At 43.5% G+C, this 19,620-nt stretch overlaps 1 protein-coding gene across 1 annotated transcript in view; it reads right to left on the bottom strand.

Annotated features, from left to right (window-relative positions):
- The window catches only part of LOC149432452 (RH-like protein), an 86,186-nt gene that overhangs the window by 18,854 nt on the left and 47,712 nt on the right, over positions 1 to 19,620 (bottom strand). Inside the window, exons 4-5 of the mRNA XM_089665119.1 lie at positions 16,030 to 16,183; positions 5,321 to 5,487 (exon numbers count right to left, since the gene is read on the bottom strand). Of these exons, the coding sequence (XP_089521245.1) occupies positions 5,321 to 5,487; positions 16,030 to 16,183 (321 nt within the window). The remainder of the gene's footprint in view (positions 1 to 5,320; positions 5,488 to 16,029; positions 16,184 to 19,620) is intronic.

Here is a 19,620-nt window from a genome sequence, read left to right as displayed (position 1 = left end):
TTTTAATGTGTTCCAGAATTGTGGGTAGAATTGTGTAATTCTACTGGTGATTATAGAAGGCTCAGGTATGAATGAGCAGTAAAATAATAACCTTGCTTGCACCCCTGTGTTCAGAACCTGAATTAAAACTGCTGGGCACTGAAGTAAGCATTTGGTGAGGCTTTGCTATAATTTAAATTAGCCTAATGTAATAAATGTAGCAATTATTAAAGGCTAGGAATAGAAACCTGTTAAGATAAAAATAAGCTGCAGACATTTTTCTCCCTACATTTTATCGCAAACACAAAGGGGTTGATTTACTAAAATGGAAGAGTGCAAAATCTGGTGCAGCTATGCTTTGCAGCCAATTAGCTTCTAACTTCAGCTCATTCAATTAAAGCAGAACTCCAGTCAAAAATGTCTTTTCACCATGCAGTGGAGCTGTGCCTGCACTGTGTGGTTCAGCTGCTCCTTTTTTCTAGGGGTGAAGACAAAGCTCATATTCACCTGACCCATCGATCCCCCGGAAAACTATGCTCCCCCGTGGTCCAGAGGTGGACTGTTCCTGTTTGTGGAGTGTGCTTTGAGCTTGCTGATGTCAGGGAACAGTCCATTTACAAGACCACTGGACCACGGGGGGGGGGGGATGCCGAAGGGACCAGTCTTGTGCTGCGAGGATCAGTGGGTCATGTGAGTATATCTCCACTCTTCTCTCCCCTAGAGCATAACAAGCAGTTAACCCGTGCAGTGCTGGCACAGCCGTACTGCACTGGCAAAAAACAATTGTTCCCAAAATTTTCCTTTACGCTTTGACAAACCTGCCTAGTTTCTATGCAGAGCTGCACCAGATTTCACATTCCCTAGCTTTAGTAAATCAACCCCAAAACATTGTTTCTTTTCCAAGCAGAAGCAATGTTGAATTCTTGACAAAAGAGGGGTGTAGGCTGTTCGACATCCTCAGAGGGCTACAGAAAGATGACGCCATTGACAAGAATCACCAATGACAACTCATTGCTCTTGTCAATGGCATCATCTCCGTAAACATTATGTAGCCCTCTGTGGATGTTGAACAACCTACACCTCGCCTTCATCAAAAACTCAATGATGGCACATTGCTTTTGCTTGAAATCCATTATTTACCTGCAATAAAAAAGAAGAACAATTAATACGGAGGAAGAGTTACTCTACCAGCGTATACAATTTGAACCATCTACATAAATGAATAAAAAAGTTATGGCCACTTTTGCAATACTTTCAGTACAGCCCTCACATCTATTTTTAAAATGCAGTGAAAGTTACCTGGGGGTCAGTCAGGGGCATCCCTAGGGTTGGTGTCACCCGGTGCTGGAACACTTGGTGACACCCCCTCCGACGATCCCCGCAGGATAGATCGGATCTGCGGATTGAGCATAATGGATCGGAGTCCAATCCATAATCCTCCCCAATCCGCAGATGTGATCCATGAGCGCCATAAAAAGGTAAGATTTAAAGCAAGCCGATGATCCCCGCAAGATGGATCGGATCTGCGGATTGGGGAGCATAATGGATTAGACTCCGATCCATTATACTCAATCTGCAGATCCGATCTATCCTGTGGGGATCGTTGACTTGATTGAAAACTTACCTTTTCGTGGAGGGTCTCCGGTGTCACCCCCTTGCAATAGGTATCACCTGGTGCGGCGCACACCCCCCTCACCTGCCTAGGGATGCCCCTGGGGTCAGTGTTATAAAAGTAACAAAGCAGGCACCTTCCAGATTTTCCTAGAGATAAAAGATGCTCCAAAGCTTTTTTTGTTTAGAAATTTTTTTTATTGAAAGGCAGTCTACAAAAACTGTATATCATAGATGAGTTAGAATGAACAGTAAGAAAAAGGCACGTAAGAAATTTTCACTTATATAGAGACAATCACAAAAGAAAAATCAAGTACATGAGAGAAGCAAGCAACAATGTTGGCAGATCAACAGCATGAATCATGTGACAAGGACAAATCAGGTTATTCTAACAATAGATGTCGATGTGTCTTCCAACCATCCCATTTACAGTTGAATAAATGCATCCTATCCAATAATGTGTACTGAATACGTTCCATGAGCATGACCATATCAACTCACCGCAAAACAGAAGCCAATGGGACTACAGGTGATTTCCAATGTAGGGCGATGGCCCATAGGGTGGAAACACAAATAGTATGAATTAGCCTCATTAGGTTAGCGGGAATCCCTGAAAAGGAGATGCTTAAAGGATAAGTTCACCTTTTCTAACATGTTACACCCATATTCAGCTGCCCCCGCAACCCCCGAGTTCCCGCTGTGTCAGTAGATCAGGGATCTGCTCTCCGTGTCTGCTATCCAAATATCCTTGTCATGCACTCATAGAATTCTGTGAATGAAAAACTACAAGTCTCGACAACCTTTGCGGCTGTCAGCTTGTAATTCTCAATGTACTACCACAGTGCTGTTGAGCGCTGTGGTAGTTTATTCTCTCTTCCTGTCTATGTATATCTGCCTGTTCGTATGTGGTATGAGCACACAGATATACAAACAGGTCTGCAGGCAATCTGCTGATCACGGGTGCAATGTTTTCTAGGCTCCTAAAAAAATGATAATACATACACATTTTTTACCTGCAAAAAAGCTGTGCATTTATTATTATTTTATTTATTTTTTTTACAGAGGTGAACTTATCCTTTAAAATATTGTAAATACAATGAAAAATTGTGAATGTAAAGTGACAATGTTGTATTAAAACTTTTAAAACAAAGGCACCAATGGAAAATACATTTATACACTTATTATCAATTTTTTTTTCCTGCAGGACTAAGCCCTCATGCACACTGGACATTTTGATAATGCTGGTAACGTTAGCTGTGTAAAGTCACGTGAAAAACGTGAGTTTTTCAGCTTTTTTTTAGCACTTTTTCATTAGTGTTTAGTGGCGTTTTGCCACGATTAGTGGTGTTTTCCTACGGTTTTCCATGTTTGTGTATTTTAGCGTTTTTTTTTTTTACCAAGAGAAAAAATTGGGGGGGTCAAAAAAAGTCCAAATACAGCTTGCGGCGTTTTGCCGTGTTTTACAGCATTACAGCGTTTTTACAGCTAAAAAACTCCTCTAGAAACCCACTAGTCCTGGGGGGTTTTTTTTCCAGCCAAAAAATGTCCCTGCCAAAAAACATTGATTACAGTCTGTGTTTATGAACACATAGGATAACATGCTGGGCGGTTTACTAGCTGTAGAAAAAACCTCAAAAGCCGAAAACAGCAGCTGTAAAAATGTCCAGTGTGCATGAGGACTAAAGGTGCCATTAGAATCTACATCATCGAACACAGCTGCTACATCATTAACATATGCCAATAGCACTGAAGGGGCACACTAGTGACATAGTCTGGTGGGTAGCCCCAAATAGTCAGGGAGCAAGCCCAAGCATCCAACACATGTTGAAGTGTCAGATGTTAGATTCTCATGGCCCCTCTTGGATTCAAGGAGGAGCTAAAGGTAAGCATTATACATTTAAAGTGGAACTTACCCCAAAAGGGGAAGTTCTACTTTTCCTCCCCCCCTCCAATATTTGTAATGTTTTTTTTGGGGGGGGGGCGGGTACTTGATTTGGACAGGTACCTGCTCCTACTTCTGCCCTTATCACCTAGGCCAATTTGGGTTCGCCCATGTCTCCCACAGCCTCTTGGGATATGTCACAGTTTCCAGGAGACTGCGGGACCATTCACGGGGAGCAGCGCAGATCGTGCATGCACAGTGGGCAGTCGATTATGAAACCACAAGGAGTCACAACTAGCTGCCCACAGTTAAAGCGGAGTTCCACTCACACTGTAAAAAAATAAAAGTCAGCAGCTACAAACACTGTAGCTGCTGACTTTTAAAAAAGAGCCATTCACCTGTCCCACGATCCCCGCAGCCCATTCCACCAGCCGTCTGGTGTTCCAGGTGTCAGCATCTTTAGTGTGGGCACCTGGCTGTGACAGCTTGCAGATTCACAGCCGGGTACCCACTGAGCATGCATGAGTAGCGCTGCGCTTCCTGAATGGCCCCGTAGTCTTCTGGGACCTGTCACATGTCACAGAAGACTACAGGGAGGGAGGGTAGGAGGACAACTTCTACTTCCGATCACCTAGGTGATCGCAGTGGAAGTGGGAGCGGGTACCTGTCAATTTTGGGTACCCACTCCCCAAAGGTGCCAATCCTTAATGGGGAGCGGGGGACCAGTCTTTAAAGCGGTACTTCCCCTTTTGGGTGGAGATCCACTTTAAGGTACTGGCACCTTGGACCTGAAAACCTGCAAAGAACTGGTCAGGTGAGGCACTAGATCTAGGGTTGCCACTTCATCCCTTTAAAACCAAACACAAACACACATTAATTACACAGGTTCTGTGTGGCAATTAAACTAAGTGCCTTATCTGCATTCATTTAGCCTCAGAACCTGTGAAACTAATATGTGTTCAGTTTTAAAAGGATGAGGTGGCAACCCTAGCTGGATCCCTGGACAGGTAAGTGTTTTTTGTTTTTTATTATAGTTAGCAGCTACAGTAATCCTCTTTAACTTCCACTTAATAGTGTATGGAGAAAAAAAAGCAACACAAGCGCTCAAGTCTGTGAGCATCCCAGGACCACAGTAACAGTCACTCGCTGAGGTGCAGCCCTCCAAAAATCGGGGAATCTGAAAGCAAAGAAGGGGTGCACTCTCCACTAACATTACAAACAAACACATGTATGAATACTCCATTTGTTTTTTTGTTTTTTTTATATTTTGGCAGTCGTCACGTATTGGTCGTCTGACATCTTTGTCGCATTATTTCTCCTTTTCCCCCCATCCCGATTGGTCGACCCTTCGAAAGAGGGGTTACCCAGAGGGGGAGGAGCCTTTTTGGCCCCTCACATGATCTGCTCAGTTGGCCTCTCATTTCATCCTACTCCTCTATATATAATAAGTTTTCATTATGTATAGTTGCTTTAGCTCTGAAGAAGGGAGTATGTCTCCTGAAGTGCGCTAGCATACCCTGTTGCCAGACTACCGTTTGCTCGGACTGTCACATTGCTTCCTAGCTTGTTTTATAAATCTTGGTTTGTGAGTATATACTTTTGTTATTTTTAAATAAATTCCTTTTTATCACGGTAATGCACAAGGAAAGTGCGCCCCTTCTTTGCTTTCTTCCACTAACAATAGTGTATGTTATACTCTGCAGCACCATTACAATAAAAATAGCAAATTTACACATATACTTTCGAGATTTCCGGTCCAAATTAGTTTCATACTGGTATGTATTTGGGCTTATAATTATCTTGTATGTTTTTAAACTCTCTTGCCAGGGATAATAAATCTGCACTTACCATTTTAAATTTCCCCTTCTTGTTGAAGATTGCTGATGCAGCAAATACCACAACAGTGCTGACAGCCAGGGTAAAATAGGTGTTAAAAACAGCATTTTGAATCTGCATGTGATCTTTCAGCAGCATAGAATTATATGAGGGCCAAAACATCCACATAAACAGAGCTCCTAGGAGGTAAAATATAAAATATATTATTCCAGCAGTAAGAAATCACAAGAATAGTTTAATCTTACTTTCCAAGTAGACTGTCCACCAAGTAGCGGTTTGTCAATGTGACCATTGGGGACCTGTTATGCAATAAGAGTAGCTAACATCAAAGGCCTAGAGACACCTTATAATGCTGTATTAAAGGTTTGAGTGTTTGATTTCTGAGCAGAGGTTTGTTCATTGGATGCCGAATATATGTACAGTATTTTTTGTATATGCCATAATGTGTGAAGACGGCACCTATAGTTTACATACAGTCGAAAACTTTTTTTTTTTTAAAGTTTTGCATAGTTGAGGGAAGGGTTAGGATTCCCCTTGTCTTTTTGTCCTAGTCACCAATAACCACTGCCACTTGGACAGAAAGTGGAAAATACAATATTTTACTAAATAGGAAGAGGAAATCTTCAAACGGGAACATCTCAGTAGTAGTTGTCTAGGGGGATTTGCCCTCACTTTGGAGAGATTTCCCCTTGCTTCCTGTTACATTTCTAGAAGAAAAATTAAAATCTCCCCATTGGAACAGGGAAAAAAGCAAAACAGGGTTTCAACTTTTCCTACTGTAGCTAAAACTAAAACTAAAAATACTTCTTGTTATACTTTATATCTGCTAAGCATAAGGACTAAAGCATTGCCAAAAAACCTTAGGATGTCCATTTGTCAGATTTGCAAAACCTTTTCCTTAAAAGACTGAAGTAAATCTTTGCTCAGGGCTGTATTTAGACATTTTGCTAAACATGTTCCAATGATAACACCATTTTTTTTATGCAGACTTACCTCTGCTTGCTTGTACAGTTCACTGGATACCTGCATTTAACCTGAGCTGTAGACCTGGGAGCCTTTGAATCTTTCAACAGCCACTATGTTCCCCTTCCGTTCAAGTCTTCCGACAAATGTTCCCAGAAATGGGAGAAGGTGGTGGATATATTTATACATATATATATGTATATATCTATATCCACCACCTTCTCCCATATATATATATAAATATATATGCATTTCCTTAACCTACACATTTGACTTTAGATGTTCTCGGCTCAAAAGAAAAAAATATACTGTATAACTGATGTTGCCACTCTCTCTGCTAGGTATCTCTTTGGTAACTGTCTTATGGTAAATACTGTATATCCCATGGGTCATAAGTACTAAAGAAGGATCTGTGTTATAAAGAATGCAATCCAGCAATGTGGTTAACATTAATATTGCAATTTAGGTTACCCACATGGAAGAAAAATATATTTTAAAAATATTCTTCCCAAGTATATTGACATATATTTGAAATACTACAATTTTGGCCGTATTCAATATATTTCAATAAATATATACATATATATATATATATATGTATATATATATATATATATATATATATATACACACACACATACATACACACATACATACATACAGACTGTATGTTGAAATGTGTTTTTATTACAAAATATATGAACAATATTTTTAAAAATACATTTTCAAATACGGTATACTGTATGTCTTTAAAAATACATTTAATCTACATTTTTGGAATGCATTTACATATATGTTAAAATTACTTTTTTATATGTTAAAAAAAAATCTGAAGGATGTATTTTAAAAAAATGTATTTTAAATTTTTTTTTTCATATATGTTGTAATATATAAAAAAATGCATTTCAACATGCAGTGTATATATATAAATATATTGAATACGGACAAAATTGTAGTATTTCAAATATATGTCAATATATTTGGGAAGAATATTTTAAAAATATATTTCAAATATATTTTTCTTCCATGTGGGTAAACACTTAATTTACAAAGAAAAGAGAAATAATTAGTGACCAACCAATACTAAAGCTGCATTCACAGGTTTTGTAGCTTGAAGCTCCAAATAAGCTCAAACTTAAAAAAAATCAGTTGTTCTCTATAGTGCCTGTTCGCGTGATCAGATATGAACAGGCACCATAGAGAACAATACATTTTTTAAGTTTGAGCTTTTTTGGAGATTCAAGCTACAAAACATTCAAGTGTGGATGCAGCCTAAGGGCTATAGGCCTTAGTAATACAATAAGCAAACTGATGTACAGTGGCTCAGTCAAAAAAAAAAATGCTGCAGTGGAGAAAATGGAATACAGCAATAAACCAAAACCATAAACTGTTTCCATAACAGCCTGTTCTATTTTTCAAAGGTCACATAAAAACCCAATCTTCATCTGACATCTAAACCTAAATGCTTCAATACCTATGAAACCAACAGACAAAGTGATGAAAGTAGGGGCATTTTACAAGGCTGATGTATGAAAACTACACTACTGGAAAGGTTCTTGCTGCCCTCATCCAGTAGTCAGCTTCCAAATTTAAAAGTGAAACAATGGTTATTAGGGGTAAATAAAAGTTCTCTTTTTACAAATAAACATTTAATATTGAGAATATACTTGACATCCTTTGGGTTCCCTTAAGGAAAACCACTGCTAAAGTTGTTGTTCTTTTGTCATTTTGTTTCTAAATAGAACCTCTGATGGAGGCACATAACAAAACAGAGGTTGAGTAATTCCTCTGACTCATTTACTTTTATATTTTACTTTCAGCTTGAGCTACTGAGCTCTGTTAACAATAGCCTTTTTTTCATAACAGCAGGAAAATGTAAGTATAAATTGGAGAAATGCAAGAAATGAGGAATACTTATATGCCCTTTTACATGTATCTGCCTGTTATATATACACGATATATATATATATATATATATCGTATATGTATATATATATATATATATATATATATATATATATATATAATTTTTTTCATTCTGTAATCTGTGCTATACTCCCTTCTCACTTGAAGTTCATGTTTCTTTTTTTCTTTTTAATCACTGTCCAGTTTTTTTACCCTTGCTGATGAAGTAACCATACCTGGGAACTTTTGAAAATCAGAATTCCTGAGAATGGGGGGCAGAGTGCTGGGAGGGGCTATACACACTACTCCGAGTGGTGAGCATATCAAAATTGTGCTAACAATGGGAGGGGTTAAAACCTGAGCTTGTATATAGAGTGCAAGAGACATATGTATGAAACATACATGATGCAGGATTCCAGGTTGGAAACTGTTCTGTATATAGTGTAGGGGTCTGGGGTATTGCAGAAAGTAGGTATATAATGACAAAGTGTTGGGGTCAGGAGTGGGTAATGCACAGAGTGCAGGGTTCAAGTGAATGTAACATATATAGTTTAGGAGTCAGAAGTGTACACAGCCCAGCTCACAGCAACCTCTTTAATTCTTTTCATCACCACTTGTTGGAGATCGCCGCGCCGCTGGGCTCGGCGCAGTACACCTCCCTCTACGCGAGCGCCGGGACTTGGCCGACCGCGGCAATCAGGTTCGCGCATTCGCAGTAGTGTCCACGGGCGCGCGCCTGGCACCAATGACAGCACAGGGCGGGATATTTAAACGGCCCTGAGCTGTCATTCAGTGCCTTTTGGTCTCTTGTATCCTGTGAACCTGTGAACCTGTGAACCTGTCTAAAGTAAGTTGCTGACCCGGATTGTGCCCTGACCTTGCTGTTTTCTCCTGTTCTTGACCCTTGCTTGCCTGACCTCTCTCCTGAATGCCCCCTATTGGATCTGACCTGCTGTTGCTGACCTGGCGTGTTACCCGACTATTCTTTGCCCGCTGCTCTGTACCGCACCGTCCCCATAGTTACCGACCCGGCTTGTATGACCCTGCTCCTGCTCAGCCATCCATCCATCCGTCCCTCTCTACGGGGTCTCCAGACCTCCTCATACCTGGCTCTCTCCCGTGGGAGCCCCTGGCGAATACCCCTACCACTGACGGGTGTCCTCAGTAGTCACGACCTGGTCCTGGGGTACTCCAAGTCCATCCCCACCATCAGGGGCCCTGGTGAACAAGTACTCTGGGGCTTAGACTCCGTGCGCTGGGAACATCCGATCAGTGGAGTGCTAGTGGTACCGCCGGGCGGTCCCTTACAGTACCAAAAGGCCATGACTGAGCCTAGAGGAGGGCCCTCCCCGCTAGAGGAAATTTGCAGGCACCTAGCTAATTTGACGCAGGCCGTAACGGCCCTGCAGGACAGATGCATGCAGCTGGAGAATCGCATCCAGACTGGCTCTATTTCTGACCCTGCCCCACAGGCCCCGGTTTCTGCACCCCCGGCCCTGGTAGCTCAGGAGCCAGTCTCAGGGGCTTCCGCCCCGCTCCCTATGGCAGAACCCCGAGTACCCCTACCAGAGCGTTTTCACGGGGACCGCACACGCTTCTGGTCATTCCGTGATTCCTGTCTCTTGTTTTTTGAGCTACAACCCCGTACTTTCCTGACCGAAAACGTGAAGGTAGGATTCATTATTTCACTACTACAGGGTGAACCCCAGGATTGGGCCCACCGGCTAAGGGGAAACAATGATCCTCACCTGGGATCGGTCAATAGTTTCTTTGAAGCAATGGCCATCTTGTATGATGTCCCACAGCGGGCAGCCTCTGCCGAAGCGACCTTATATGCGCTCCGACAGGGCCGGCGGGCGGCAGAGGAATACGCCTCTGATTTCAGGCGGTGGATGGGGGACACAAGCTGGAATGAGTTCGCTCTATTGCACCAGTTCCATATGGGGCTCTCCGATCCCTTGAAAGATGAGCTGGCCCGGGTGGAGGTTCCCGAGTCTCTAGAAGACCTTATTGCCCTGACAATTAAGATTGACCGAAGACTGCGGGAACGCAGGCTTGAGAGGTCCGGCCAGGGTCGCGGAAATACCTGGGGTCCATTCCTAGGCCCCAGCCCACCAACCCGACAAAGCATCCAGAACCCACCACCAGGATATGTTCCGGAACCTATGCAGCTAGGTCTGGCACGGCCTAAATTATCACCGGAGGAACGCCAGCGCAGACGAGCCCAGAACCTCTGCCTTTACTGCGGTGAAGCTGGTCATATGGTGCGATCCTGCCCTCAGAAAATGAGTAAGTGCACCCGTTTTTCTTCTTTGTCTATTAGCAATACCTGTCCATCGCAATACTTAGTAGTGCCCCTCTCCTTTCAGCTTCCAGGAAAGACCGTGGAGGTGACAGCCATAGTTGATTCGGGGGCATGCAGCTGTTTCCTGGATTTAGAGTTTGCTCACCAGCAGGGTATCCCTCTCCAACACAGACAGAAGGGCTTCAACATCTTTTTGGCTGATGGTTCCCAGATAAAATCGGGGGTAGTTAATCAGGAAACTCCCCCCATTGCCACCATCATTGCCAACCAGCACCAGGAGTTCCTCCGCCTGGACGCTATTGCATCACCTCTTTTCCCAGTCATTCTGGGGCTCCCATGGTTACGGGCCCATAACCCCCAGATTGACTGGGAAACCGGGTCAATCTCGTTCCCTTCCCCATACTGTCGGGAACATTGTCGCACTTCGGGCCCCGCAGGGCCCCGAGTTCTCCTTTGCTCCGAAGGAGACTCCGATTTGAAACAGGTTATTCCCGCAGCCTATCATGGGTTCCTGGACGTGTTCAGTAAGCGGGGAGCCGATACTCTGCCCCCCCACCGCCCGTATGACTGTCCAATCGACCTGTTACCAGGCTCTGAAATCCCTTTTGGGCGTATTTTCCCCCTATCTGAGCTTGAATTGGGGGCCCTAAGGGAATATATCGAGGACAGCCTCCAGAAGGGATTCATCCGCCACTCCACTTCTCCAGCAGGAGCGGGAATTTTCTTCGTGGTGAAAAAAGACAAAACCCTGAGACCTTGTATCGACTACCGGGAGCTGAACAGGGTCACGATCAAAAATCGTTACCCATTACCATTGGTACCAGAACTGTTTCAGAGCCTAAAGGCTGCGGTTATTTTCACAAAGCTTGATTTAAGGGGGGCCTATAACCTGGTACGCATAAGAGAGGGGGACGAGTTGAAAACTGCTTTCCGTACCCGGTTTGGCCACTTTGAATACTTGGTCATGCCATTTGGGCTGTGCAATGCACCAGCCACCTTCCAACACTTTGTGAACGACATCTTCAGGGATTTTTTGGATGTCTTTGTTATCGTCTACTTGGACGACATACTAATTTTTTCACCCTCTCTAGAGGATCATAGGATACATGTGGCAAAAGTTTTGGGGCGATTGCGGCAGCATGGGTTATATGCTAAGGCGGAGAAATGTTGCTTCGAGCAATCTAGCATCACGTTTCTAGGCCTGATTATCTCCACTGCGGGGGTCGCGATGGACCCCCAGAAGGTCTCTGCAATTTTAGATTGGCCTGAACCCACGGACAAAAAAGGTGTCCAACGGTTTATAGGGTTCGCAAACTTTTATCGGAAGTTCATCAAGAACTTCTTGGGTCTGGTCTCCCCCATTACTCAACTAACCAAACTTGGAACCCGGTTCAAATGGACACCAGAGGCTCAAAGAGCTTTCGAAGCTCTGAAAAAGCTATTTACCTCGGCACCCATCCTGGGCCACCCGGACGCGGCCCTGCCCTACATCTTGGAGGTAGATGCATCGGAGAATGCGGTAGGATCCATCCTGTCTCAGCGGAAAGGCACCAAAGAGTTACTCCATCCCGTAGCATTCTTCGAGGAAACTCACCTCAGCGGAGAAAAATTACGATATCGGGGATAGAGAGCTGCTGGCTATCAAAGCAGCGCTAGAAGAATGGAGATACCTGCTGGAAGGTGCCTCACACCCCATATTGATTTTCACAGACCACAAGAATCTGGAATATCTGAGGACTGCCAAGCGTCTACGCCCACGGCAGGCAAGATGGGCCCTGTTCTTTTCCAGATTTAATTTTCATATTACTTACAGGCCCGGATCTAAAAATACGAAGCCCGACGCACTATCTCGTATGTTTGAGGACTCCGAAGAAGAACTGGTACCCGACACTATCTTGTCCTCAGGAAACTTCTTGGCGCTCCAGACGGACCTTCGCTCCAAGTTAATAGAAGCATCTACGGCCACACCAACCCCAGTTGGGGTATCCCTCCAGAACAAAGGGGGACTCCTGTGGAAGGAGGATTCTATCGTGGTACCTGAGGAAGTCCGGACCCTGGTTTTGGGGCATTGCCACGATCACCCGCTGGCAGGTCACTTTGGCCCAGTCAAGACTCTGGAGCTTCTCCGGCGCTCGTTTTGGTGGCCAAACATGGCTAAGGATTGCAAGCGCTACGTGAGATCCTGTACCATCTGCCAGAAGAGCAAACCATCAAGGAGCAAAGCCTGGGGGCTGTTGCGACCGATGCCGATTCCCGAACGGCCTTGGCAGAAGATCGCGATGGACTTCATAGTCGAGCTCCCACCGTCACAAGACCACACGGCAATTCTGGTGGTCATTGATCGCCTATCCAAAATGGCTCACTTCGTGCCACTAAGAAAGACTCCGTCAGCAACCGAGACGGCGCGAATATTTATCCGGGAGATCATTAGACTTCATGGAGTACCTGAGGACATCGTCTCTGATCGAGGGGTCCAGTTTACATCTAAGTTTTGGAGGGCTCTGTGCAAGGCCCTGGATATCAAGTTGTCCCTCTCCTCCGCGTTTCACCCTCAGACCAACGGTCAGACCGAGAGGACGAACCAGACCCTGGAGCAATACTTGCGTTGCTACACGTCTTTCCTGCAGGATGATTGGCTGTCACTTTTACCCCTGGCGGAGTTCGCTTATAACAACGCAAGCCATTCGGCAACGGGGCAGTCCCCATTCTTTTCGAATTATGGGTTCCACCCTGTCTTTCTCCCTGATTTGGTCTCTGAATGCCCAGTTCCGGCAACGCAGGATGCGTTGACCTTCTTCTCCGTCAATAACAAGTTACTCCAGGAAGCCATCGCTCGGGCCCAAGAGGACAATAAGAAAGAGTTTAACAAGAAACGAAGAGGGGATTTGGCGTTGCGGCCTGGGCAGAAGGTGTGGTTGGCCACAACCAACTTGAAGATGCTTTGTCCCTCGAAAAAATTGGGACCTAAATTTGTGGGGCCTTTTCAGGTAAAGCGGATGGTCAACGAAGTGGCATACGAGCTTATCCTTCCGGACACGTTCAGAATTCATCCAGTCTTCCATGTATCCCTGCTGAAGCCAGTGATCCCAGATGCCTTCCCAGAACAAGAATCCAGACCCCCGGAGGCCATAACGGTCGAAGGACAAGAGGAATTTGAGGTAGAAACGATCCTTAAGTGCCGAAGAAGGGGGGGCCAGACCCAATTCCTAATTAAGTGGAAGGGCTATGGTCCTGAGGACAATTCCTGGGAACCGGCTCATAATGTTCACGCACCGAGACTCGTCCGGGAGTTTCTTCGTGATCACCCGTGGTGGAGAGATCGGGTGGGCATCCGGAGGTTGCCCGTAGGGGGGGGGCAATGTCGGAGATCGCCGCGCCGCTGGGCTCGGCGCAGGCGCAGTACACCTCCCTCTACGCGAGCGCCGGGACTTGGCCGACCGCGGCAATCAGGTTCGCGCATGCGCAGTAGTGTCCACGGGCGCGTGCCTGGCACCAATGACAGTGCAGGGCGGGATATTTAAACGGCCCTGAGCTGTCATTCAGTGCCTTTTGGTCTCTTGTATCCTGTGAACCTGTGAACCTGTCTAAAGTAAGTTGCTGACCCGGATTGTGCCCTGACCTTGCTGTTTTCTCCTGTTCTTGACCCTTGCTTGCCTGACCTCTCTCCTGAATGCCCCCTATTGGATCTGACCTGCTATTGCTGACCTGGCGTGTGACCCGACTATTCTTTGCCCGCTGCTCTGTACCGCACCGTCCCCATAGTTACCGACCCGGCTTGTATGACCCTGCTCCTGCTCAGCCATCCATCCATCCGTCCCTCTCTACGGGGTCTCCAGACCTCCTCATACCTGGCTCTCTCCCGTGGGAGCCCCTGGCGAATACCCCTACCACTGACGGGTGTCCTCAGTAGTCACGACCTGGTCCTGGGGTACTCCAAGTCCATCCCCACCATCAGGGGCCCTGGTGAACAAGTACTCTGGGGCTTAGACTCCGTGCACTGGGAACATCCGATCAGTGGAGTGCTAGTGGTACCACCGGGCGGTCCCTTACACCACTCTTGTACATAGCACAGCAGTAACACCTATGCATGCATAGAATGTGTTCTGCCCCACTTTTATGTGATTTTTCTGTATTGTATTGAACTCCATCAGGTTATTATTGTTTTGTAGTATGCTATCATCTAATAGCAGTTTTGGGCCACTACAACTTGTTTACTATGTGAGGTTTTCCCCTCTGTCCTCTCCTCCTGTTTAGTTCTAGTTAGCTCATACCTAGCTAGACACTTCCCTTTTCTTTCATGCTCCCTCAATAAGTGTTAGTTATTCAAGGAAACAGGGATTAGGAAAGTCATTGTCTTCTTACACTTCAAGAGCCTGAAAAATGCACCCTCTGTAGTGCAATTAACTGAAGTAAAATTGCTTTGGATTCAATGTCTGTGTCTTATTGAAGAGTTAAGCTGCCTGTGGATGATGCCAAGTCTGCAGGTGGCCATACTTTCTAGACAGACTTTGTCTAACAAGGTATGTCAATGCATAAAGCAACATTTGGAACAGAACACAACATATATACACATTGCATACACATACAGTACATATAGCATACATACACACTGAATACACATACATGTATACAAGATACATAGACACTACATGTACACTACATAAATGCATACATGTACATACATCATACACACAATGCATACATGTACATAAATGCTGCATACACATACATACAACATACTTACAAGCTGCATATACATACATACAACATAAATACACACTGCATACACATACATGCATACACATACATGCATACATTATATATACATACATACTGCATAAACATATATACAACATACATACAAACTACATACACATACATAAACATACAGTACATACAGTATATATACACAGGGGCGGACTGACCATTTGGAAACTCAGGCACTGCCCGAGGGCCAGGGGTCAGTAGGGGGCCCCATGAGATGCCCCTGGTACCTTTTTCATAAGCTTTTTTGAGTTTGGGCAAGGACACAGGGGCCCCATGATCCCCTATTTCCCGGGGGCCCCATGAGTTGTCAGTCCACCCCTGTATATACATACACACTGCATACACATATATACAACATACATACAAACTGCATACAACATACAGACAGTGCTGTAAAAAAGTATTTGCCCCTTCCTGAATGTTTATTCTTTTGCATATTTGTCACACTTAAATGAGTCAGATCCTCAAACAAATTGTTATATTACACAAAGATAACCCAAGTAAATAGAAAATGCAGTTTTAAAACGATTTCATTTACTAAGGGAAAAAAGCTGTCCAAACCTACCTGGCCCTATGTGAAAAAATAATTGCCCCCCTCCCTGCTAAATCATGAATGAACTGTGATTAATCCCATTCTTTTGAAAGCTTAGTTAAATTTCACTTGCCACACCCAGGCCTGATTACATCCATACATCAGTGATGCTGTCTACTTTACAAAGAGCAGAGACAGCCCTGGACTATGCATAAGCAATTTTTGCAAACTTATTATTAGGTCACTTACCGAGCATGGAAAACAGTTCGGAGTTAGTTTCAGATTTTTCATACTGCCCACTAGCCTCATTGCCAAGTAACGGTGGAACCATTGACCATGACACTGCCAATCCAAAGTACGCTCCAAAAATATGTGCATACATCATGCTTATATGATTGTTCATCTGCAATTTAACAGAATACAGCTTTAAAGACATTAGTATTCACAAGTTGCAGTCACAGTGGGGTGGGATTATTTGTTTTGGAATGATCAGTCAGACTCTTCTCTGATTTTTCTACCTATGTACATCCACTAAACAATGAGGAAAATGCAAAATGTAGGCCACCCAACATTTCCCTACCAGTCAGGGAAGCAAGTTTTTTAAATCAGTTTTGTAGTTTTCTTTTATGTCTCATCCCATCTAAATCTAGTAGATACACGTGGGTCTATTTATAAGGGATTAAATGTGTGTTTCATATAGTGAATGTTTGCCGGACATTTGTCTGTATTTTACAGCATTCGGTTACCATTTTCAAAGAATAGTCACCCTATTCGTCTATCATTTCAAAAAAGATTTACCCTATTTGTCTATCATTTGCAAAGAATAGTCACCCTATTTGTCTATCATTTTCAAAAAAGATTCACCCTCTTCATCTATCGGTTTAAAAAAAGATTCACCCTATTCGTCTATCATTTCAAAAAAAGATTCACCCTATTTATCTATCATTTTCAAAAAAGATTCACCCTATTTATCTATCAGTTTCAAAAAAGATTCACTCTATTCATCTATCATTTTCAAAAGAGATTCATTCTATTCGTCTATCATTTTAAAAAAAAAAGATTCACTCTGTTCATTTATCATTTTCAAAGAATAGTCACCCTATTCGTCTATCATTTTCAAAAAAGATTCACCCTATTAGTCTATTATTTTCAAAAAGGATTCTTCAACAGGATAATAACTTTTAGATTCCAAACAAGATTTGCCTGTCGCATATGAAGTCAAAAAATTCTGCCCATCAGCTGCAGCATTATACATAGAGAGAATTTTCTTAGAAAATGATAACCGATTGCTGTAAAATACATATGGATGAATGTCCATTAACCCCTTGATGCCGACGGCACACAAATATGCAACCTCACGGAACTGGGCTTTTTTCCGTGGGGCCGCATATTTGCGTATCTGTCTTTGTGCTGGCAGCATGTCGCTCGGCGTGCTCCCAGCACAGAGACTGGGGTGTCACTTAGAGTCTCAGGTCCCGTTCTAACGATCGGGACCCCCGATTCCGGGTCACGTGATCGCTGTGATAGCCTCTGATTGGCTATCACAGTGATCAGTCACTGTGCAGCCCAGCCCCCTTGTTTTTTCTCTCTCTATGAATGGAGGAGAGAGATACATTGTATCTCTCTAACTCCTGGCATAGAGAGAAAAAAATGTTTGAAAAAAAAAAAGAAAAAGAAAAGAACATAAATAAATATTAAAAAATAAAGAAAAATACCTAGATCAAGGTTTGATCTAATTCAGTGCCAGGGTTAGTGTTTGGGTCAAGGTCAAGGTCAAAGGTCAAGGTCAAAGGTCAAGGTCAAAGGTCAGGGTAAAAAAAATGGTGTCAGTTTGTGTTAATGTTAGTGTCAGTGTGTTTTAGGTAAAAAAAACAAACAAAAAACAAAATGCGCACTATTGATTCTGGGCTGTACTACGGGTACAAACAACAAAAAACATACACATATATGGTATCGCTGCGATCATCAAGAGCTGGAGAATTTATTTTGGGTTGTCCTATGGAGGTAGGTTATGGTCGTAACAAGAAACACACAGCTAACTAAAAAAAATTGATTTTGTTTTTTACTATTTTGGGCCAGTTTTCCTTTAATAATAAAAAAAAAAAAAATAGGAGCTATCCATTACCATTTACCACCAAATGAAAGCCCAATTTGTCCTGAAAAAAATCAAGGTATAATCCACCCGGATGTACAAAGTAGTTGTGATGATATGTACGGTTTTACTAACACATGTCAACGTTGCAGAATTGTGCTTAGGCATTTAGATTTGTTTTACCCTTAGGCATGAAGGGGTTAAACACTCACTTTGAGAATCGCAAAGAGAATCCTTTATAAATAGTCCCCATACATAGAGTAGAGATGCCCAAAGTACTGTGATGTGAAGCAATGTGTGTAATACAGGTATGATGCATTGAATTTTAGGGCCAGTTCAGACCACAAAAATGCACTCTGGATGGATACGTTTTTGCTTACAGTTCACACCACACTCCGTACTGGTGCAGTTTTGATGCAGTTTGCTATGTTCCAGTATGGTTCTGTACAGAAAAAATGAAGCATGTTCTACTTTTTTTTTCTACACTGGAAACTGACTGCACTGGTGTAAACTAGGGCCATTGAAATACATGGAAAACACTGTGCATGCATTTTTGATGCAGAAAAAACGCACGGGACTGCATCTAATGTGAACTATTCCTTAGAGATGCATGAGGCACTGTTTGTAAAAGAGAGTATAAGGCACTACTTGCTCAGTTCACTAAAGGATATCACATGCAATATTTGGATCATATAACAAGTGAGTGTGTTGTGTACGTTGGAATGTACATCTCACTGTTGCCAAGGATACAGGGTAGTGTGCTGTGTGTCCTGAAATTGACATTTCACTGCTACTAAGGAAGTGTGTTGTGTCTGTTAAAGTTTACATTTCACTTATGTCATGGATACTGGGGAGTGAGCTGTAAGTGCTGGTTTGGAGATATGAGTTACATAGTTAGTCTGGCTGAAAAAAGACAAAAGTCCATCCAGTTCAACCATAAAAAAAAAAGTTATAATCCTACACACACAGTTGATCCAGAAGAAGGCAAAAAACCCAGCAAAGCATGATCCAATTTTCTCCTGCAGGGGAAAAAATTCCTTTCTGATCCCCCGAGAGGCAATCGGATATTTCCTGGATCAACGTTACCTATAAATGTTAGTATCCAGTTAGATTCTGTGTATCTAGGAAAGAATCCAGGCCTTTTTTAAAGCAATCTACGGAGCTGGCCAGAACCAACTCTTGAGGGAGTCTATTCCACATTTTCACAGCTCTTACTGTGAAGAAACCTTTCTGTATCTGGAGATTAAATTTCTTTTCCTCCAGATGTAAAGAGTGCCCCCTTGTCCTCTGTGATGACCTCAGGGTGAATAGCTCTATACCGAGTTCACTATATGAATCACTGCATGGACACTGAGGAACGAGGTGTGTGTGCTGATCTACAGATGTCTGTTATGCATAGATATTGTACAGATCGCATTGCTGTGTGTACCAGGGGCAGATCTTGTTGTATGAATATTGGAAAGTGAACTCTGAACTATGATGCAGATTTCACTGGTAAAATGGGTACTAGGGAGCAGGGCTGCCTAAAGGGGGGTAGATCCGGTCCTCCTGTATGGGGACCTGAGGCAAAAAGGGGATCCTGCATAAGCTTTGGGTGCATGCACAGTAATTCCACGGGCCATGGCTCCCAATGATTACATAAAGGTTCCCCAGGCTGCATCAGTTCAGCAGCAGGGACAAGGGACAGAGAGGGCACTGTTTGCTTGTTTTTGGGAGAAGGGGGAGTAATCTTCCAGGCCTTGGCTCTC

This window comes from Staurois parvus, unplaced genomic scaffold (assembly GCF_062004578.1).
Source record: "Staurois parvus isolate SC_StPar_1 unplaced genomic scaffold, SC_StPar_1.0 ptg002140l, whole genome shotgun sequence".
In the NCBI taxonomy this organism is placed as follows: domain Eukaryota; kingdom Metazoa; phylum Chordata; class Amphibia; order Anura; family Ranidae; genus Staurois; species Staurois parvus.
The sequence above is the reverse complement of the archived record's forward strand: the minus strand, read 5'-3'. Positions and strand labels throughout refer to the sequence as shown.